Source organism: Chelon labrosus, assembly GCF_963514085.1.
Source record: "Chelon labrosus genome assembly, chromosome: 1".
NCBI classification, from domain to species: Eukaryota; Metazoa; Chordata; class Actinopteri; order Mugiliformes; family Mugilidae; genus Chelon; species Chelon labrosus.
In genome coordinates this window covers 15,572,915-15,596,102 of record NC_140337.1, presented here as the reverse complement: position 1 = coordinate 15,596,102, position 23,188 = coordinate 15,572,915, and the positions used below count along the sequence as shown (strand labels likewise).

General features: G+C 43.1%; 1 protein-coding gene across 1 annotated transcript in view; it reads left to right on the top strand.

Annotated features, from left to right (window-relative positions):
- LOC311493352 (ADAMTS-like protein 1) overlaps positions 1–23,188 on the top strand; it is a 93,567-nt gene that overhangs the window by 48,613 nt on the left and 21,766 nt on the right. Inside the window, exons 3-5 of the mRNA XM_084551973.1 lie at positions 16,470–16,597; positions 22,595–22,640; positions 22,864–23,100. Of these exons, the coding sequence (XP_084408099.1) occupies positions 16,470–16,597; positions 22,595–22,640; positions 22,864–23,100 (411 nt within the window). The remainder of the gene's footprint in view (positions 1–16,469; positions 16,598–22,594; positions 22,641–22,863; positions 23,101–23,188) is intronic.

Below are 23,188 nucleotides of genomic sequence, written 5' to 3'. Positions count from 1 at the left end.
TGTTCCCTCTCCCTCTCCGTCACCTGGCCAAGCTTTTGACTTGACACCAGCTTAAAGGTGGACACATGAGGTTTCGTTTCACGGAGCGTGCACTTGGTGATTTTTGTTGTGTAAACTGTGAAAGAGAAATTTGGTGTAATTTCCCAGTTCAACAGCAGTATAAAGGAACATAGCCCTAGGTGTGAGTTTTGAAACAGAAACTGGCTTTGGTACAGTGTGTTTAAGGGAATGATGTATTACTTGACACGTAAATGTGCACAGTTCACAGTAACATACAGACACAGACAGTTCCTCATGTCTTTCTCTTTGCATTTCTGCCTGAATCTCCAGTAAACACATTACCCACAACAGACGCAAAGACACAGGCCTCCGAGGCTAGCAGCAACCTATCATTATAGCACAAATCATGTAACTCCATATAAGAGCTAATTTGACATTTCCTTGTGCAGCCACTACCCACCGTCCTCCAGATATTGGATACATTGTTTGTTTGTCATGTACTGTGGGTTTGCTGCATTGAAGTTTTAGCCTAAGTTACTGATTTAACAGATTTAAAGTGGAAAGCTTAAAGTGTTTCATGAAAATAAATGCCGGTTAAGTCACTGTAGCCAAATGAGGTAAAAAAAAAAATAATAATAATGGTGATTGAGCCTCTGACACTTTGGCGAAAGTACATGAAAGTACTGTCGTTTACTAGCTGGAGAGCCAGCCTTAACTTTCCCTGCCCCCCATATTCCATTTATATCTTTTTATGGGGGAAAGTTGGTCTCGGGATCTGATGATTTTTCTCTGTATTGCTTGAAACACGCTCCAATTAAGTCTACACCTGTCCACAAATGTTCCATCTGCCAAGACAATATATAAGGCAAAATCTTGGGCTGTACACTGAATGACTTTCAAGTTTTAAGTATTTGGAATGATTTTGCAGAATATCTCTTTGAAACCTCTCTACCTCACGAAACGCAACGTTTTCACTTGCTTATTAATCATAGAGAGTGTTGAGTCATATATCTAGTATCACTCATGCTTCCTAAAGGCAGCGTGATCGAGGAGGTTCCTGTCTTCGTCACGCTGTCACTCGTGATTCCATGCCCTTCACTGTTGATGCCAGAAAATCAAGGCCAACAGGGTGCAACTGAAAAATACCATATGGAAGTGAAAAATAATCTGATCATGAAAGAAAAATAGATGTGAATCTGATAACACAGAACCAAATAATAAATTTAATTCTGCCTGTTGGCTCTATAGACTGTGTTCGGATCTCAGAAGTGAGGATCAAAAACACACCTGCAATTACCACTTCTGACCAAAGGTGTCGCCAAAGAGAACAAAACATTTTTGATTGACACTTTAAATTTTCTGATATCAAGAGGACCTGTCCAGGGTGTACCCCTGCCTCTCGCCCAATGACAGGTGGGATAGGCTCCAGCAGACCCCCGCGACCCTTAACAGGACTAAGCGGGTATAGAAGATGAATGAATGAATGATATTAAGAGCAGCGGGAAACCAGCTGTGAACACAGCAATGACACATGTTCTACAATATTTCATGATGAAATATATGTTTCCTTAGCGGCTAAGTGCTAAGTTTATCTGTCTACCATTAAATGCATTGAGCTACAGTCTGACTGTGAACCAAAAAAGTAAAGTCAAGGGCTGGTAAATCCCTTGGAAAACCTGGAAATCAACCAACATGTCATTGAGGATGTCCTCTGCAGCGATGTACTGTTTTCTAATGTGACTTACCTATCACAAGATCAATATCATTTGTAAGAGTTAGAATTAGTATTCAGCTAGAATGTCAATTATAATAAAAACCATGTGGTTATACCATAAAACAACAGCTTTAACTTTTGGTTTGGAGTGTTGAGTCCATTGTTTTGTTGACCTATCAATCCACCCTGACCTCCTCCCTATGTGGACCTTGTTTATCTGTACTAATGTAACCTGCCATCTTAATTTATTCTGTCTATACAGTACTTGCTCTGCTATGCTTTAAACATTAATGGCACGTACGATAAGTATGTAAATAACATGGAAATAATCAACCTTGCACAGCTCAGGCCAGGACAGCATTCGGTTGGCCTTACTCCTCTGTAGTAGCTCTACTGTTTCGCTACTGGTTACATCAAGAGTAGTGATGTCAGCTATTTTCTCTTGCCATTATCTTGTGGTCACACTTATTCGGTTCCGATTTTCCCAAACTTGGCGTTGCTACAACAGCATCCTGTCATGTTTTTTTTTTTTTTTTTCCCACCTCAAAGAACAGCCTTAAAGCTCGTCTTCACTGTCAGGCAGGGGTCTGAGGGGAACTTTGGAGACGAGGATGAACGTTTTTTAAGTCATGTTTATCTTGAGGCTTTGGTGGAAAAGCCATAATATGCGTCCTACGGGCCATATTTACTTGTTGACCTACTGGTGAGCACTCTGTATTTGATATGCCAGTGGTTTTGGCAAAGAAAGGCCGGTCGGCGTGCTTGTGAGTGCATTTTCCATATAGATCTGTGATCTGCTCAGCGGGTTTTGACAGACAGAGCTGAAACGCTATCCAGTGATTTTTGGAAAGAGAAAAGAGGAGGACTGGATGGAGTGACAGATTGAAAAGGAGCGAGAAAATGCAAATAAAATGGAACTGTGCACGGGTGAGTTGAGTCACAGTGTGCCTTTTTCCACTCTGTTTTCACTGCTCTCGCTCAGGGTCTCCTCCAGCATCCTCCTTCCCGTCCACACTGAGTGAATAGAGAGCGATAAAGTTAGCCTAATTCAATGAGAATCAGTTCACGATAGCCTCACACTTCACACAATCTAGCGGATAAATGTCCTCCTTGGACCTTTTTTCTTTTGCAGCACGGTTACATCATCTGTGTGTTTCTTGGTCGATTACAGAAGCATATGGGTGAGGAATGTTTGATCGCAGAGCAGAGCTGTGGCAGGCTGATGGATAGTTTCCCCTCTCTGAATGTGGGTGCTACAGGACAAAGCCCAGTTTATGTGTTGAAGTGTGACTGCTTGAAAGAGCTGTCAGCACTCCCGGCACCATGGCAAGCTATGGACGCAGAGGTACAATACAAGCTTATCGCTTATATGGACAAAAAGATTTAGAGCTTGTGAACGTAGGTTCAGAAGTATTCTTTTAATCAGGTTGTTTTTTATTAACCATTAAAATGTCCACAGACGTCACATTATGTTCAATCACAGTTTGACATGATACCAAATTCATAGTTGAATCACTGACTGAGAGCTGTCCAGTCCCTGAGACAGGGAAGCAACGCCAAACCGTGACACTTCTGCCAACACACTTCACAGTCAGTGAGTGTGAGGCTCCTCTTCTGAAAAGCACCAAACAGGTCTGCTGTCACTCTACCTCTGACCTGTCTTTGCCTATTAGCAAACTGTGATTTTGCTCTAATGTTCCCTTTGAGCAGCAAAGTTTTTGTTTTTTTTCCTGACATGCCTCCCATGCAGGTCAACTTTATACAATCACTTCCGTACTTTGACACAAACAATTACCTGAAAGTCCTGTAATGGCATTTTGAGGGTTCTTGGAAATGTAATAATAATTTCTACTGCACGATACGGCTTGACTCAAATTGACGCGCAACAATTTTTGTGGCGATTCTCTCCAATCACTGGTTTGCAGTGTTTTCATGCAACCTTTCTGTACTGACACAGCTCACTTGGAACACCAGTTACTATCCACAGATGAAAACCTAAAACAAAAAGCAAGTCGAGTGAGATTGAGTCTACACCGATCAGGCATAGCATTATCACCAACTTGCTAATATTGTGTAGGTCTCCAGAACAGTTGTAACTCATCAGAGAATGGACATGGGTCTTCTGAGGGTGTCCTGTGGTGTCTGGCAACAGGAGGTTATTAGTGGGGCCTTTGTGTCCTATGGGTTGAGGGGAGGGGCCTCTGTGGATCATCCCACAGATACTTGATCAGTTTGGGATCTAGTGAATTTGGAGGCCAGGTCAACACCTTGTGCTGTTCTTCATGTTTTTTGACTTGTTCCTGAACAGTTTTTGTGTCTGTGTCAGGCTGCATCTCGCTGGGGATGGCTGCTGTCATCAAGGAGTGTCATTGCTATGGGGTGGGGGTGTCTGGTCTGGTCTAGGTGGATGCTACATGTCTAAGTAACATCCACATGAATTACTGTCAGGTCCAAAAGTTTCCCAGCAGAACATTGTATTGTCACAGCATGATCAATGTTATTTACTTCTCATGTCAGTGGTTTTAATGTTGCGGCTGATCTGTGTATTTCCATCTAACATTCTACTCTTGGGATGAATTTACTTGAGCGACCGGTCCTGGACCCAGTGGCGATAGTTTGAAACAAAATCTTTGAGTGTAAAGATTTAGTTAATTTAATTTTGAGGTGTTTTTAAAAAATCCCTCCGTCACCTTTTATTTCTGAAGGCCACGGGGTGCTGTTTAAACTTCAATAGCAAAGAAATGTCCTTTCTTTATGCTGTTTTTTCTTCTCTGTTTGGTGGATATTGTCATTTGAACCTTCTAGCACGCAGGCAGAGATTAAAAAAACCTGCTCCGTTTAAGAGTCAAAAAGATTTAAGGTCCAAAAAAGCTTTCTCAGACTTTTTAAACGGGTAGTACTTATTCGAAAAACAATAAAGGCCAACATGTTTGAGCCAGAGACAAAGCCTTCATCAGAGAATGAGTAATGTCTTGAGAGGTGTACTGCTGAAAGCCTGCTTGTGTGCATGCAGATTCAGTGAATTTTTGCGTTTCACTAAGGGAATTGGAACAATGTGTTTGAGGTGTCATCCATTTTTCCTTTAATCGTTTCCATATTTGTAGGTCGCGCACAGGTCATAACAAGGAACTGAAGTACACACGCCCCTGTTGCTCTCCATGTAATTGCATCATTATTTAACACGGTGGAAAATGTCAGATTTCAGAGGACGCTCCAAGGGTTAAAGCCTCCTTTGACCACCTTTATCATATTACTATCACTTTCTCTGATCGTCCCAGAGCCAAAGACAACACACAATACATTTTGGAGAATGAAAAACACATGTTACTGATGTGACTTAATTTTAGGGTTAAAAGCTGAAACCTTAGCTGTGCGGAGCATGTACGGGAGATCAGACACGTCTTTTGCGGCTAGGAAAGATTCGGCTAGCCCCGCGTGTAAAAGCTCCGCACTCGCACACCATGAATAATAAGCTGCTGAGACAAACCAGGTGCCTTTTTATTTGGAGTCGCTCCTTGGTGTCTGGGCTCGAAAAATAGCCGGTGGAACCGTTGTGTCTTGTTTTGCAATTACGGAAGAGGTTAACAAGAGGGTCTGTTTCATGTCTGCAGTTCAAGAAGACCTGCTTTGGGGCTCTGAGCATCGCCTCTGTGGAGTCTCACATCATCGATAATTAGTCCTAATATTGTTTCTGTGCCTCATGCCGTTGTTGTTTTCTTGTTTTGGAGCATTTATGTAACTTTTGCCTTTTTCATGTTTACTGCATTTTTCACACTCTCTCATTTCTTGTAATAGCCGGTCTTTTAAAAGCTCCCGCGAACCCTGACATGATCGTGCTTGTCATATTTACAGTTCTGCAATACTGATGGAGGCTGTTGCAGCCAAAAAGCTTGGGTTTCACACAGTTGATTAGCGCAAATGGCTGCAATATTTTTCCATAAGAACAAAAGGTTTCCCAGGAAGCTTCTTGAACGCCCCGTCCAAGGTTTCTTGGACGTGAATAAAATAAAGTGTGAATAAAAATTTCTCCTAGGTTAAGCTATTAAACTTCTTACCAAATATATATTTTTAAAACCTTTTAAGAGAGGAAGGATCGATTTCCAAACTCTGATTTTATTCTACAGCATACATGTGACTTAAGTGTAATTTATTGTGAAACGCACAAGGAAACCAAAACAAATTAGTCACTCAGACAGGACGGTCTTAGGAGAGAAAAGAGATGACAAAGGCAGGATGCGTGTCAAATGTGGACAGCCCCAGATGGGGCGGTTATGTCTTCTGTTCAGTTTCACGGGACCTGGAGGGAGAGGATATGCAATCACTGTTGCCGTACAGAAACTGTTGCTCACCATACAGCAGTGTCAGCTGTGGAATGAACTTTCTTTTTTTTTCTGAATAGTTTTTATTGCAGATATTGTTATTATGATGGGTAATTTTAGATTGTTCTAATTAAACTATATAAAAATACGATTGTTGCTGAGAGGCAAGTAGCATACAGAGGAAGTTTAGGCTTGTACTGCGATAAAACAGCTGCTGTCCAATGCCAAAAACTAAATTGTGGAAAAAAAGAGTAAAGCAGCAGGAGGTTAAACCAAAATAATGAGCCGAAAGACCTTGAAGTTGAATCAAACTGATAATTCTGAAGTGGGTTCATCATTACAGGTGGCCCAGTTCATATACAAGTCAGTTACGCACTCTGTTGTTGGGTGTAAGAATGTTAAACCAGCTTTAATAGTTTTATTGATTTCCAAAAAAGGATTACAGTTTCAGAGAACATGTGTTAATTGTTTTAGAAGCCTATAATATCCAGATGATATGGCAATATGGTCTCCATTTTGAAGCACAGGGGATCAACTTGATGGTGGCTAGTCCATAAATAAGCTGTGGTGCTTAGCGTCTGCCCAGATCTGGATCCTGGTCCCACGCTCCCCGTTTCCTTCTGGCCCACCTTGGCGGGCCAGTTTAGCCGACTCTAGCGGCTTTACACGGCTAATTTATGCCCGTTCCGTCCTTTCATAACCTCTTTAAAACGCCACAGTGGCCGTGGCTGGGTGAAAGAGGGATGTGAAGTGGGTGTTGGGGTGGGGGTCTCTGATGGAGTTAGCCTTTGCATTCACGAGAAAGCTGCTAAAACATATGAGCTCCGTTCGATGTGCTAATGGGAAAAGCTTGGTGCTGAGAACACATGAACGCAGTTTCAGGAAGCAGTAAATGTCACTGCTGATTTTTAATTACGTGGCCTATTCCTCCTCTCCGCTGTGGGCTGCATGTGAAGTTTTAGAGGTTAGCCCAGGTTGGATCAGACTGTGGTTGCTGGCTCATTCAATATGTCGCCATAAAGAGCAGATGAAATTATTATATCACATTGTGCAATGGCTGCAGCTGTGGTTGCCTTTTAAAGACAAATGTTTTGCCTTCTTTGCCTATGTTGACCTTCCTCCGTCAAAAAATACCCACATGGCTCTGTGGAGGGTTGGTTGTGTCCAGCGGAAACATCTTGTGGATTGCCACAGAACTCGTGGTCCCCAGAGGATGAAGACTTCTCCTTCTTTTCAATAAGAATTTGCAGTGACATGAGACATGTGTTTATTTCCACATTAAAGTGGTTTGCAGAAACTTCGGTGACCTGGCTTTTCGTCTAGCGTTGACGAATGTCAGGGCCCGAATTTCATTTAGTCAAATGTTTTTGTTCATGCCGTTCAAAACTAGGGCATCACAATGGTGTGGTGGTTAGCAATGACGCCTCACAGCAAGAAGGTTCTGGGTTCACATCCACTGGCCGACTGGGGCCTTTCTCTGTGTATTTTGCATGTTCTTCCTGTGTCCTCATGGGTTCTCTCCGGGTACTCCAGCTTCCTCCCACTGTCCAAAGACATGCTGATTAGTTTAATTGATGATTCTAAATAGGTGTGAAAGTGAATGGTTGTCTGTCTCTCTGTGTTAGTCCTGCGATAGACTGGAGACCTGCCCAGGGTGTACCCTGCTTCTTCCCCAGTGACAGCTGAGATAGGCTCCAGCCCCGCCGCGACCCTTCAGAGGACAAGCAGATGCAGAAAATAAATGAATGAATGACTTCTCATCATCCTCGGCTCTGGTTTGTGTTTTGCATCTGTTGCTGTTTTTACAAGGGGTGAATGGTAAGTTTGTGGCCTTAGGTAGGAGTCACTTTTGGAAAACCTAACTCATAACCACTTAATTGATGCCGTCATCTCTGCCAAAAATGCTGGCCATTTAGCTCCTTCTGTAATTCTGCAGCATACTTCTTAACAATGTGGTAAAGCGCCTGAAGGCGATTTGCTTGGTGCTCATTGCTTTGTGGCTCACCAGTTGGTCAACCAAGTTCTGGTTGCCTGGGTAACCCTCTTGCATAACTTCCACCCCAGATGTTTCTGGGTGAATTCACCAGATGCTCCAAGCCCACTATCGGGAAGGTAGGAACCAAAGTTGTCGACAGTGTTGCCTCGTGGTAAATGTTTGGGGAACTCATTATCTATATCAATCACTCCAAATGGTCGTCATCTTCATGTTGTTGCCTTAAGGTTTATATTATTACTACTTGATACCTGCCTAAGGTTTTTTTCACCTGTCATAGGTTGACTTCATGAAGGTCGATGTCCATTGTCTCACATTGTGCTGACATGCAAATGTCTAATACCAGTAACAGGAAAACCAAAATAATGAATAACCTCAGACATTCTGCTTACTCACTTAAAGAGCTGAACTTTATATGCACTTTACTGTGCATATGCAGTATACTATATATTTCATTTTAGCCCACAGATTTATCAATCGATAATTCGGGCTACTCCTCTGGTCTGGATTAATAGCCGAAATAAAATAAAGTCACCATTTTAAGTGCTGAAACCGTTGTAAACTATGCAGCATAACCCCACCAAATGTTCCGTGGAAATGCAAGCTGAAAAGAACTGACTATACGCCTGCTCTTCTCAGAAACAAATCATTGTTGTTTTCATTCATGATGTAAAAAGCTCTGGGGCCAATATCCAGGCAGAACAAATGTCTTCCTCTGCATAGCTACAGGGAGTTCACTCAGAAGACCTGCAGGACTCTATGCCAGCAGAGATGGGTCCGTTAAACTCGGAGCTGGCGTTTGTCTTTCCCTTGAGCGCATTATTTATGCCACGGACTTGCACGAAGCGCAGCTCTTCCTCCCACCTAAACCATAATACAGTGTCCTCAGAAGGTGTGTTTATGGCTCTGTAAATCTGTCATCTTCATATTACAACCAACTACCAAACCAAATATTGCCATTACTTTCAAAACAATCCAACTGACCCCCCCCCCCATATCGAGTATACGGTATAACAGTAAATAATCATGAATAATAAAAGGAAATGTTGGACTCATGGGGATGTGGAAGAAATAAAAGCTAAACTGAAGAAAAATGTTCAGTCCTTATCATCAAAGACAATAAAGAATAAAGAAAATATTTAGGGAGTATTTTAAGCCACATGTAATACTGCTTACTTTGGGCTGCCATTTTTAACTTCACCTCCCATCTGGCTTATATTGGATTTAGCTGATTGTCAAAGAATTACATCTTTATTTTAATCCTCCGGTTTCGGTGGGATGGGGAAGTGCGGTTGATTTTCAGCTGCAAGTCGTAAAATCCCTGTCCTGGTAAAACATTTTATACAGTTAGCCCAGAAAGCTTTTTAAACAATAGCTTTGGTGTATAACATGACTGGAGCACATGCACCTTCTGGGGGGGTGGTGGGAGGCTACCATTTATCCCGCCTGAACCGTTTAAGTCTCCTCGTGGGAGCCGAGGGCTTCGGGCTCTTGAGTGGAACATAATGTCAGTCGTCGGGAACTCTAGCTTCATTTGTCTCTCCCTCTGAGATCCCTGGGATTGTTAACTCGGGTCGCCGCCTCATAATATCTTTTAATTTGACCCTTTATTTAGAGGAGTGGAGGAAAGAATCAGTCAAATATCTGCTGCTTGGAAAGTCTGCTTGGTGACCCCCTAAAACATTTAGCATGAGAGAGCTGTACTCGAGTCATTTTACCATATGAAGAGTGATGATAGAAGCAATGTTGGTATGCTATTTAAAACCTGCATGAATATTGATTGGATAGTTTCACATCTTTATGTCAAACAGTAACATTTTGTTCTGTCTGAATAAGGATCAACAACTCCTTTTGCAGCAGTTACATGCATACATATTACATATTATGCAGACGATGACATATTATTCGCTAGAACATAGCAGCAGTTAGAGCTGTGCAGCCGCTTCTTACAGCACACCCTGCAGTTCAAGTTTATTATCATATTGTGGCACTGGACTGCAAAGATAATGTATGTGAGGGATAACACGTGATCAAGGCTATTTACGGCATGTTCAGTCTACATTTTTAACCGCAACCTCACCTCAAAAGGGACCATGTGAGGTTAGGGTTAGGGGTTAGGGTCAGGGTTATGTACAAATGATTGATTTTTTTTCTGGAATAAGTAAATGCACAAATATAATATTTAATTGTTTAATTGAGTTCTCTTTGTCTACTTTCAGGACTCTCAGGAGATTTGTTGATGTTTTGAGTCATTGTTATGCAGAAATGTAGAAAATTTTGACTGGTGCAATTACTTTATGGAAGAATAATGCTGAGTGTATATTATTATAGTATATACATTGTTCTGATTTTGACCTTTATTCATGTTATTATTGCAGCTTTATTGACCAAATGAACCCACTTCCTCACAGCTAAATCCATAAGGGATTATTAACAACAACTAGATGTACTCTTGAGTCTTGCTGGCAACAACCTCTTGGGCTAATAAATAAATGGGGAAGTAACAGAAATTGCAGTTCCTCAAATGGCAACTTGAGCCTGGCTCCAAAAGCGAGTCAATCTCAATAGACCCCATTGAAAAATGTCCAACTTCACAGCAGGAATAGATATGTTTACCGCCTGCTGCACAAATGATTTTATAAATAATTTCCCGTTTTTATATATGCTGATCAGGCATAACATTATGACCACTGACGGGAGAAGTCAATACCATTGACCATCTTGTGATAATTCGATGTTCTGCTGGGAATCTTTTGACACTTCCACGCCATAGCAATGACACTCCTTGAAGGCAGCAGCCGTACCCAGCAGGATGCAGCCTGACACAGACACACACACATAAACGCTTTAGGAACAACTAAAAAAACATGAAAAACAGCACAAGGTATCGATCTGGCCTCCAAATTCACGAGATCCCAAACTGATCAAGTATCTGTGGGATGATCCACAGGGGCCCCTCCCCTCAACTCATAGGACCCAAAGGCCCCCACTAACAATATTGTGTTTCCAGACACCACAGGACACCCTCAGAAGGCCCATGTCCATTCTCTGATGAGTCTCAACTGTTTTAGAGGCACAAGGGAGACCTACACAATATTAGGAAGGTGGTCATAATGTTATACCTCATTGGTTCAGCTCACCTTTTTTACACTATTGTAACACTGAGATCTCAAACCTCTTCAGGGAACCCAACGGGGATGTCATGGAGAGTTCATCCATCTTCATAAACAGTCAGTCTTTACATCTTTTTGTTCCTGGATCAGTCATAATTCTACCTTGTTCCCAGTGATCACTTTGCGGCAGGCAATGTTATTATAGCCCATAGGAAAGATGGCCAAAACTACAATAGTAGACCCTGAGCTGTAATAAAGCACAATTTTATCCTTTAAAACCCTTGTCCCTTTGTCTATGGTCAATTCGTTCACCCAATCCTGCATGCTTCCCTCATGCAACCTAATATCTGAGCTTGCCTTGTGTTAAATAAACAATGCACCATATCATTTTTTCTCACCTCATCATCATGGATTATTGTTAAAACTGTCAGGAGACACCTCCAACAATGTTGTGGTAGAGAACCGGCTCCAAGCTAATGTCAATCAAATACATTAATTTCCTCCTCGGGTGTTTAGTTTTAAACTTCGGGCACATCACTGATGCCACAGTTTATTTTCTGTAGTCACACATTTGCAAATATGAGAAGGATTTCTTCTGAAAGCAAATATCAGAAGGTTATGGATTATGGCTGCATGGGGATATAACCCCTGTGTCAGCCTGTGAAAGTGTGCACGTCCACGTCGCTCCCCGCTGTCACTGCAGAATACACTGGTGTTAAGTGGATAGTCGGGTTAGTGTGCACGCGTGTCCTTTAGATAACTCCCCAGTTCGCAGAACGTGCAGACACCCCCCTCTACCAAATCAAACAGTCCTTTACTGTCAGCAGTGAGTTAGGCCTCCAAGGTTCGCCGTGTTGCACTGAAATATAAAAAGAGTGTGTACTGGTTAAGTGTCGAGACATCCGCTCCGATGTTGTGATTAGAGTTCCTGGCTGTTTGCTCTGGAGTGCTGCGCATTCCTCGCAGCCTTAATTGATAGCAATTATGTGGTTTTTGATTCTGTGTTTGATTGGGAGGCAGATTTGAAGTCTTGATTTGAAGGGCACAGAGTTTTTATTGTCTTTGGAACGTCAGGGTTGAATGCCTGAGTGATGGCCTGCTACCTCGTAAGTCACATCAAGGAGCAATGGTGGGTTGGCACTAATTCTGACGGCTCTGTTTTCAATATTTCAGATTTTTGTTTTTGTTTTCCGCCGCTGCTAAAAGAAACTGGAAGGCCACTCAGTGTATGGTATATTCCCTCTGTGCCAAGAGCTGTCCATCTAATGGGGTGTTTTTTTCTTTCTATAACCAGAGGATTTGTCCCTCCAGGGGACACCTGGCTTGTTCCCCACCTCCACCGTGTAAATGTTCACCGGCTTAAACTGCCAGATGTTATGAAAGGCTCTATTGAAGTAGACCTTTAGCTCATAAAGCGATAAAAAAAAAAAAAAGGCACCATGGCAGAGAAGTCTGTCCTGATAGCTTCAGTGTCCAGACTATGTCATCTGATTTACATGGGGCTCTCACATGTAACTCCTCGTAAAGAAACAAAACACAGTCTGGAGCTGGACGTGAAATCATGTGACGCCAAATATGTCTCTGAGATGTGTGTTTGAAGTCACCAGTTCTGCACGGAAATATAAAGCTATTTCTGATGATACCCCTTTCCAAAACAGAGCAGAGTGCTGGAAAAAGACGAAGCAAAACTTGAAAGGAACGAGAAACTGTGGCATGGGCGAGAATGGTGGAGGAATGAAATGAGAGGAAGGCAAGCGAGCGGGCATTTGAGATATTAAGAGGAGAGATGGAAAGAGGAAAAACTGGTTAACAGTTGTCTGCCGTTATTCCTACTCTCACTCGGTGACACACACGCTTCACAAATGTGTGAAGTTGTGAAGCTGCAGCTGGCCCAGCTCCATGTTTGTACTAGCACGCTTAAATGAGGCCCATTTATTGATTGGCTAGTGTGCCAGACCTGACTCGTGGGGCTCGGATCTCACCCCCCTCATCCCCGATTACTTCCCTCAACCTTCACCCAACGCACGCACTGAAACACACACACACACACACACACACACACACCCACACCCACACACACACACACACACACAGAGTCCTATTCCCCCTCAATCCCTCCCTCCCTCCTTCTTTCCCTCCCTTCCTCCCACCACCTTCTCCAAGTTACTCTCGAGGAAGGACGGGAGCAAGTCAGTGAGGAGACGGCAGCCGCACAGGACACACAGAGTGACCCAGAGAGGAGGCCGTCACACGCCGGACTCTCTCTCAAACACACACACAAATTAGCAGAACTGGAGTGATCCTGTCGCACACATTGAAAAGACATGGAGAAAGATTTTTCATCCTGCAAGCTACTGGTGACAGCTCTTCTCATCCTGGTACTGTAATGTGATATTTTTGTATTTTATCTTTAGTTGTCAGTCTCCCTTAAGCTACTTTAAAGTAGAAGGTCTACCGTAATACACTCCTTTGCTGTTTGTGCATGCATATTTTATGATTAGAGGACTGGCAATGCACTCTCCAGAGTCTGTAGAGTGAATTGTCTCATTTACTTCTGCTAAAAAGAGACATGTCATGCATGTGCAGATCAGCAAACTTTTGAAGCTGAGTTTAGGGCTGCCCGTAAGACTACTGTGACTGGCTTGCAGCGTGACAGTGGGTATAGTGGCGTGCAGTGTGGAGCACATGACAAGGGATTCAGCAGATGTGCAAATATCGTATGTCGCGGCGACTGAAAAGGCCATCGTATGTATATTGACACAGCCTGCAAAAGAAGGCACCGGGCTCGGGTTTCTTTTTCCCTGTCGAGGAGTTTTCCATCTTCAAGGAAAATCTACTTAGTCTCAGCTGCTGACAGGTGACTCAAATAGAATCTGTCCATCGGAATAACATGGAGATAAGTGATCCTCTATCATATGCTTATTTCCTCTTTTCCACCCAGCGTGAACATATAGGACCACAAAGATCTCGCGGCTTTGTGTGTTCGCTCTGTTTTTCTCACAGTGAAGGAGCCAAAAAAACAAATATGTTTAAATATTCATGCTTTGTTGGGTTTGAGCTTGCATTGTGAGTCGGTTTACGGGGTGTATCCTGACACCACACGGTGCATGCTCCCTCAGCGAAGCAGGCCAGTGCAAATAAAAACCTGGAGGGATCAGAGGAGGAGAGGTGGGTCATGTGGTGATGCAGGTTTAGGAAGACTCCAAGTTGATATCTGAGACTTTTGATTATTGGATCCAAATCCCAGCAGGACAGCCGTCCAACGAGCGGAGCCTTGTCTTCCTCCGCCTTCATTGAGAACAATAGCAGTGCAGCCAGCCAAACAACCTCTTCATCTCCATCCCTCCATCCTTCATCTACTTCCCCTCCTCTTTCCTCACCAACCTCGTTAGCCTCCGGTTCTCTTGGCTTTGCTACCCACGGCTCTCGGACGTAATTGAGTGCAAAATCCACTGATTGCTTTTCAAAGGCCAGTGAAGGTGGTGTGCTAACCGGCTGCCCGGAGCACAGCTTGTGTTTATTTACCGCGATCCAAACATTGAAATAGTTGGCCCGTGCGGAAAGTAGCACCGTTGCGATATGTTTGGCCCCACGCTCCGCTGGCTGTATGTTTAGGTCTTGCAGTTCCCCTCTGCTGTTCCTCAGGCGTCATCGGCACTGACAGCCATTTATATCAGTCCCCACTTTTAATACTGTGAACCCAGCGCCCCTCCCCGCTCCATACGGCATGGGTGTTTTTGCTACCATGACCCAAAGAAAATAATCAGAGCGCTATTATTACCTTCTATCTGCTTCCCTCTGCAGGATCCATTCATCTTTGTAGACTAAGCACAATGCCATGCTGTTCAGAAAAGGGGGCTAAAGAGGTCAAACTAACTTGGCATTCGCTGAGATTTTACTTCTAAACTCTCAAGGTGCAGCAAATGCACTGGACCTTCACTGTAAACTATTTGTCAGCTCTGTGGGTTAAATACGTACGTCTTTAGAGCAGGTGTTAAACACAAAGTGTGCTTGTTGTGCCTCGCATTTCATGCCTAATCTGCAGGATTTTGAGTTTTTAAAAAACTCTGTTGGATATACAAGCAATCGGGCTGCCTCATGGCATAAAGATCCCACAGTGGGCAGCTGTCTAAAGCGCACAATAGCCGCATTTTTAAATATTCTTTCATGGCTCACCAACTCTATAAAGAAGTGCTCACATTGTGGGAAATGATAATTTTCTCTTATATGCATCTGGTCCTTTTGAGGGCCGCAAACCTCAGCTGAATGGCAGATTATTTTATTGAATGTGTGTTTGCACCTCCACTCCACTGAGCCACATTCCTGCTGCCACAGAAGGTGGATGATTTGTCCCAGTGTTAATTCCAAGTTCCAAATTTATATATATAGATTATTTTCCAAGTTTTCATGCATTCAGCAGGTAAAGAAGCAGTTTTTCCTTTGCCTCAGTCTTGCTGGCAGCTTTTGAGTCTTTCGTGCTAAGCCGTCCTTGTTCTAGATAGCAAAAGCAAGCTGTTTTCCTTTTCACTTAATCTGTGCCTGGTATTCAGAAAATGCAGCTCTCTAACTTCATTCAGCCAGCTCTGGAAAGGGCATTGAGAAGAGCTAGGCTGACTGAAGCCAAGAGAAAGAGCTACAAGTCATATGCACCCATACGTGATCCAAATTACCCGGCAGTGCCAGACTTGCAAATAAACATTCACCCAAGTCAGTCCAGTCAGAGCTGCTCTGAAAATCAAAAAGACATCGCAAGGCAAACGGGAGCTGAAACGGAGTGAGATAGAGGGGAAGGGAAGCTCTTCATTTCTTGGCCTATTGTACATTTGAGACGCACATTGTCCTTGCAGGCCCAAAATTAATCTTCTCATAATATTGATTTTGGGCACTGCTGTAATATTCCTACCGCCACTGCCAAATACATCCCAATGCAATTAACAGAGGAGAGCCCCGAACTTTAAGAGAGGACTATGATTTCATAATCCCAAGGATGACTCAGACATTTGAAATATACAAAAGGGCCAGAAGTCAAGAGCTCCTGATTACTTCCTCTTAATGCCTCTCTCATCCTGTCACATGCACTCCTATTTTCAGCAGCTAGTAGGCTTCAGTTGTGAATTCTTATTGAACTGTTTAAAGATTCATATGAGGAGGCCACAAAAACAAGTCTAAAAGGTCTTTAGATCTGAATCCAGCATAAAGAAGGAACAAATTTTGTAATTTCTTTTGTATGTGTTTGTGTTGTTAATGGCTGATGGGAACAGGTAACAACTCAATGATCTCTAACAGACGGACAGATCACTCACGTGCATTAACTTCTCTCTGGTGCATAGAGCTCACGGACGGCCCGATCAGAGGAGGACAGGGACACGCTGTGGGACGCCTGGGGCTCGTGGAGCGAGTGCTCTCGTACCTGTGGAGGAGGCGCATCGTACTCCCTCAGACGATGCCTCAGTTCCAAGTAAGCTCACCTCTCTGCTGCTTCTCAAACTACATCCTGATGCTACATACTCAAACATTTGCTGAATAGAAATAAAATCTAATAAAGAAACAAAAATGACTATTGATTTATTTCTGTTCCATATACACTATATAGACATGTACCATTAGCATTATTGTGACAGCACTGTACCACTGTGAGCATGTTAGCGTACCGACATTAGCATTTAGCTCAAAGCTCTGCTGTGCCCATTTGTTAGCATGCTCGTTTTCCTGCTCTTTAACTCCATTTATCCCTTTTCCTCATCTATTTCGGTCGTCCGCATCGGCAAAGCCAGAGACATAAAATAACGGTCACGTTTTTAAAATATGGGGCTGTGAGTCTGCTTCGCTGTAATACGTCTCACTCATTAAAAAAGCTGGTTACATCACAGGAGGAGAGGATTTACGGTTAAGTTGACGTTAGAAGCTCATTGATCTTCAGATAAATGGAAACATCCCATGGGCAATTTGTAAGCGTGTACTCAAGCGCTATCCGAGGTAATCTCTTCTTTTAAAGAGGAAAGTCCTGACTGAGGTTGGAACTGATTTTGATTAAAATGTAATATCACAGCTTTAAGATTCAGGCAGCTTTCCTGATAGTGTGAGTAAATCCCTCCAATCAAACCCCTCCGTTCCCTTGAGGCCGTAATGTGAGTGCTCAAAATGCATATGACTGTTATGTGACTCACTAAATATCCCTGAGGGGTCAACTGAGGAACTGTCTAGACAGCCGTACAAGGCTAAACCTTGAATTCATCAGCGACAATTAGGATCTGGTTTTCGGTAATGGTGCCGACACGTTTCTTCACAAATCAGAGCAAAACAATCAATGCCCCTGACCAAAGTACATGGCGCTTTTACAATTTAAATCAATAACCCTTGAGTGTGATTAACTCCAGGCTCTGCAAACAGTTGGATGTACTCCCGCTGCTCATCATCTCGGCTTATGTCTCTGGAAGAACGGGAACTTGCGGCGTGGACCTGTTGGTCCTTTAATCTAGGCTTCAAGCTAACCGAGTGGTCTTCAAGATTAAAGCTGCTGGGTAAAGTGGCCAATTACATATGGATTTGAGGAACAAGAGAGAAAAAAAAAAGATATAGAAGAAGTGAGAGGGTATGTTTTCCATAGAAATGTTGTCACATTTATAGGCTGGGAAATAGCTGCAGGGTGACTTCACCACATTCCTCCATTTTACAGTTCCCAGAATGTATTGCTCACTCTCTAAAGGTAGCCAGTGAGCTTTGCTTCTAAAGTCACCTCTGGTTCACTGCTGGGGGCTCCAGAGTGCAGGACAGGAGCAGCCAGCGAGCTCATAAAACAATGGGCCTGACAGGAGGGGTCACAACTGGGACGTACCACAAGGTGGTTCATAACCATGACTCCATCTGTACTGGCACTGGAGAACAATTCTGAGATGCATGAAACTGTCAAAACCTCAAACTCAGCGTGCCAGGCCCCCTCTGCACGGCACTGTAAACACTGAGGTCAATGGCGTTTTCATTTCATGATATCACCACCAACCACTTCTCTTTGCCTGCCTGGAATTTATCGGTCAGGGAAACCTCAAAATGCTACTGGCTGTAAAAGCAATAGACGTGTTAAGAGGTGTTTGGGGTTTCGTCTCGGCGTGGGACGTAGGCAGCGTGTGTAGATGTGCATGTTCGTCTCGGCTCAGACGGGTATGTTTACAAACTCATGCGTCCTTTGGCAGTAACAGTAGTGTATGGGGCTCTTAGGCAAATGGTAGGACCCTCCATCGCACCTCGTCCCGCCTCAGCCCGCTGTTGCGTGGGAATGAGGGAGCAGTAGCCTGGTCCCGGGTGGCAGATCAAACAGTGTCATTAAAAAGCACAGCACAAGACCCCTTATGTGTGTGTGTGTGTGTGTGTGTGTGTGTGTGTGTGTGTGACTCTTTGGAAAAAGGGACTGGAAAGGAGCCTGCAACACCCTCCAAACCAAAACCACTCCAAGTCTTTTTTTTTTTATGCGCACACGCACATAGAATGACTTACTGCTGCTTCAGAAACACACGCGATTCAGTTAACATCCCAGAAAAGGCACATGCGAAGCACAGACTAAACACAGATCGCCTGGCCTTCATTAGTCGCATCCGCACAACACGCTTCACTTGATCACAAACTCCATTATTAACAACAGCATGGCCGGTCTGGAGCAAGTGTGGACATATGGATTGGGTGTCGTGGCAAGAGAAAGCACTACTTATGAGGCTAGTAGTTGGCAGACACTTTATTATTCTTTATTTTAATTTTTTTTGCATTTATTTTATACAAAAGTGGCCCGTTTTAACTTACATTCGACTCCGTATAAGAAAGTCATAGGAGAGCAATAAACTTAACTCAGGAAATAAAGATGAGCCGTAATGGGCAGGGAGAAAGTTAAGTACCTATAAGTTGCAAAAGAAGGATGTTTTCCTCACTCTTTGGGTCACTTATATGCAGAAATTACAAGCAGTGACATTAAATGACTGTGGCAGTTTGGAAGGAATGCCGCAGATGCTTTAAAGTCTTTTTTTAAAGGCTAAGGAAGTTAAAAGGGAAATTTCTCCAAGGCAATGAATTGTCTAATTACAGTAACTTGGGCCGGGGACCAAGATTTGATCTCCTACTTTACCGTACGTGGGTCCATTCTCTGTGTGTTTTACTGTATAACTGATCGCATATCATATCAGGATCAACAACAATACAAACTAAATCTAAAAAGAGTTCAAAAAGGCAGCTGTCAGAATTTTAAAAGGAAGAAAACCTTCAAATAAGGAAGTGAGCCTTTTTGAGCAGCAATATGTCGACATTAAATCACACCATATGAAAGTCTAAAATATACAGAAGTTGTTCATTTTGAACCAGTAGCAGACGAAAGAGATTAGAGCACCCAATGATTTCTATTTAGGAGAACATAAACACGAGAAGTAGGGGATTATTGTGTTTTTACAGCCTCGTGTTGTGATGTTCTACACTGACGCCAAGCATCGATCAGCGCTAGAATATTAAAATCAGTTGCTTTTTGGTGTAATGGATGCTTTTTGCTGTTGATGGTAATGATCAACATGTGCAATGGTGGTAAAACAAAAGATAAAAGCAAGGAGAAAGAAATCAGATGAGCAACCACCTGCACTTAAATCTAACGTATCGACTTGTTTTTGATTCTTTAGATAAGGGAGTGATGAAGGACATGGGTGCGGCGGATAGGATTCGAGTCAAAACGAAACCCTCCGAGGGTGTTGTGAACGTGACATACATTCCCAAGCCGCTGGAACCCACCTAGGTGACTTCACTGTAAAGGTTTTTCACAGTCGTAGCCGTCACAAGGCTCGACAGAAAAGCAGCTTAAAGTTGAGAAAGTGTGAGCAAGTGTTGCAATACCTTGCAAAGGGTGAACATCCCAGCAGCAGATTCATGTGTGACCACAGTAGCTAGTGATCTCACAGAGGTCTGACGAACATTGCACAACTCCTGCAATATATTGAGACACGCTTTGAGCATGCAGTTGCAAGATCTATTATCGTAATGCTCTCAAAATGTGCAAAATTGCAATAATATTGTACATTTGCTTAAGTGTTATTATATAGCAGGGCTTAAGGTTTGTCTTTATTTAAAAAAAAAATACAATATTTCATGGAATAAAGTGGCACACTTTAAAAGGACATAGTATTACCCAAATTATTATGAATTATCCCCGTGGAACAATGAACATTTATACCAAATGCCACAATACTCTAAGCCACAGACCTCTGGCTGTGCACCAAAGTGCTGGACTGACCGAAGCTTGTACACAAAAGGAAAGATGCAGTGCATTCTTTTGTTCTTGCTGCATCTCTCTCAACCACACATTAGTCTTGTGAGGAGGCCTGACTGCTCTGTTTTCCCAAACTGATCAATAGCAGAGCTCGCCGCGAGAGCATATTTTAGGCATTACAAAATCAGCCGCATTCTCCTCATGTGCCCACATGCCTAAAGTGTATCAATATTATGGCAAAGGTTACTGAGCCCTGCTTGTTATTACTTTCAATCTAGCGAGAAGAGTCGATGACACATATATGGATATTTTCGTCCTGACAAATTTTACTGCATAGCCGGTATTATAAGCAGTTACTACTCAGGATCTTTCATGGTTGAAATTGGTTTTTATTTTTTTCGCCTGAGAAGGAGCTCGGAACGCCATTCTAGATGGTAGATCTACTCTTTGTGCAGTCTTGATGAGCACATTATGTGTAGCTGTGTCCTCTTGTGTGTATTTGGCAGAAAAGAGCAGCGTCACAGACTATGAGTTATGTCTTATATGCTGCAGGAGTCCTGACATTTTAACCAAGTTGTTTTTCCCCTAACTTATGATGACGCCATGGTGGATCTCGAGTCCGGGCCTTCTGCTTAGCCTCCACTTTGGAGCTTGCAAAATGAAGAGGAAATGAAAAGGGAAATTCATTTTATTCCCGTTGCCTCTTTTTAATGTCCAGTTCATATATTGCTTGTCCCAGTATGAGTTTCCACGCTGATCCCGATCTTTGCTACCTGTCTCTCAACTCTTGCTCTTTGAAAGTCTCTTGTTTGGGTTCAAGCTCCATAACCTACTGTTTGGCTTGGCAGTGGGGACTGTCTGGATTCATCACAGGCTCTAATGTTCTTGCCATGCCACACGCTCCACATCCACTCCCTTCACTCTCTGGAATAATACTGTAAAAATCCTTAAGCCCCCCGTTCACCAGCGAGTCCAAACTCTGCGACGTTGCCTCCAATCACGGGTCCAAGATTAGCTGAGCGCAGATGACACTGGAATTCCTCTCAAGTTCCCGAACTCAAAAGAATATCTTTTGATTAGTTTCCACCGAGGTCTCGGATAATTGGCCTATCATAGTCACATCAATGTTTTATCATCACTCGGCATCAAAGCACAAAGGAATCCTCATTTTCAGTAAGTGGTTCGCTCCATAATTTGGGCAGAAACGCTGCAGACTGTCATGGAGGGAGTCGTGATCCAAACTGCTCCAATCTGTTCAGCAGACCCAGGCTGGAGGGCTTTAGTCTGTCTGCTTTACCACTGTGTGCACAGTAGTGTTGGTTTATAGAGCAAAGATGTTTTTAGAGACTTCTACACCAAGACAAAATGCATTTAGAGTATTTCCAGTAGCTAGTTAATCCTCTCTACTTTAAGTTCTTGAGCTGCTTTTACAAGTAGGCTATGTTGGTTTGAAATTAAGGAACATACAATCCACACAATTTTCTGCATGCAGTGATTCCAGTAAAACGAACTGTTGTCCTATATTTATTACTCATGTTGGAGTTGAAGTTACTCCGCTCAACTCCGCTTACTTCCAATCGCCACTGTTTGAAGCGCTCAGAGTAACTCAACACAGCTGGCTAGCGGTTTAGCGGCATTAGCACAGAACAATGACACACCAAGTATAAATGGTTGCATAGTCCAAGGGCTATGCCGTTGATCCGTTACAAGAGTATAAATCAATCTTAAGAGGGCAGCTGTGGTCCCATCCTGCCCGATAAACAACATTGTGTTAGCATTGTTACAGTAGGCAACTTAGCCTTTTGTTCAAAGCACTGTTGACCCCAAATACGCCCTCACAGAAGTGGTGTCACGGCTTTAAACTCTGTTGCTAACACAAATTTACATAAAGCATTGTTTTTGTATTACTTTTAAAGATGATATTTAGGAGTTTATTCAGATTTGTTTGTATCTATGTCCTGCTCTCGGTTTGTGTTTTTACCACAGACGTCACCCCTCATATTTCGCCTAGTCACGTTGTGTGAATTAGACAGTTCAAGCTTTGCAAACACACCACACACTCATGTTTTCATCCAAGTAGATTTCTTCTCAGCGGTTCAAACGAAGAGACAGTGGATACACTACCAGCTGCTTTGGGCACTGAAGATGATTGGTGTTCATTGTGGTTTGTTTTATCAATCATTCCCAAAGCCCACATATTCTTTTTTTCTTCTTCTTCTGCAGGACTTGCGAAGGGCAGAATATCAAATATCGCACATGCAGTAATGTGGTAAGTTAGCAGACTCATCTTTATGTAATGGATGTTAACAGAGCTTTAAAGTTGCGCAATGTAGTGATCTAGGATACTGTTGTTTGGAGGAAAGTGAGCAGTTCCTGTAGTGAGAGGCAGTCTCATAGTCAGACCGCCAAGATATGTTGCGCTAACAATCCTCTTCCCACATACAGATCAGTTGTGGGACGTGTTTTCATCTTCTTTCTTGCGCTACTCTCAGGACTGCCCTCCAGAAGCTGGTGACTTCCGTGCCCAGCAGTGTTCAGCTCATGCAGACGTGCGATACCAGGGTCAGTACCACGAGTGGCTGCCCATGTACAACGACCCGGACAACCCGTGCGCTCTGAAATGCAAAGCCAAGGGCCCGGGCCTTGTGGTGGAGTTGGCGCCCAAGGTGCTGGATGGCACACGCTGTTACACCGAGTCTCTGGACATGTGCATCAGTGGAGTCTGCCAGGTGGGAAAAAGGATCTCGAATCAACAAGAATATTCATTTCTTTTCATTTACCTTTTGTTGATAACCAGCATTAACATATTGTGGGAAT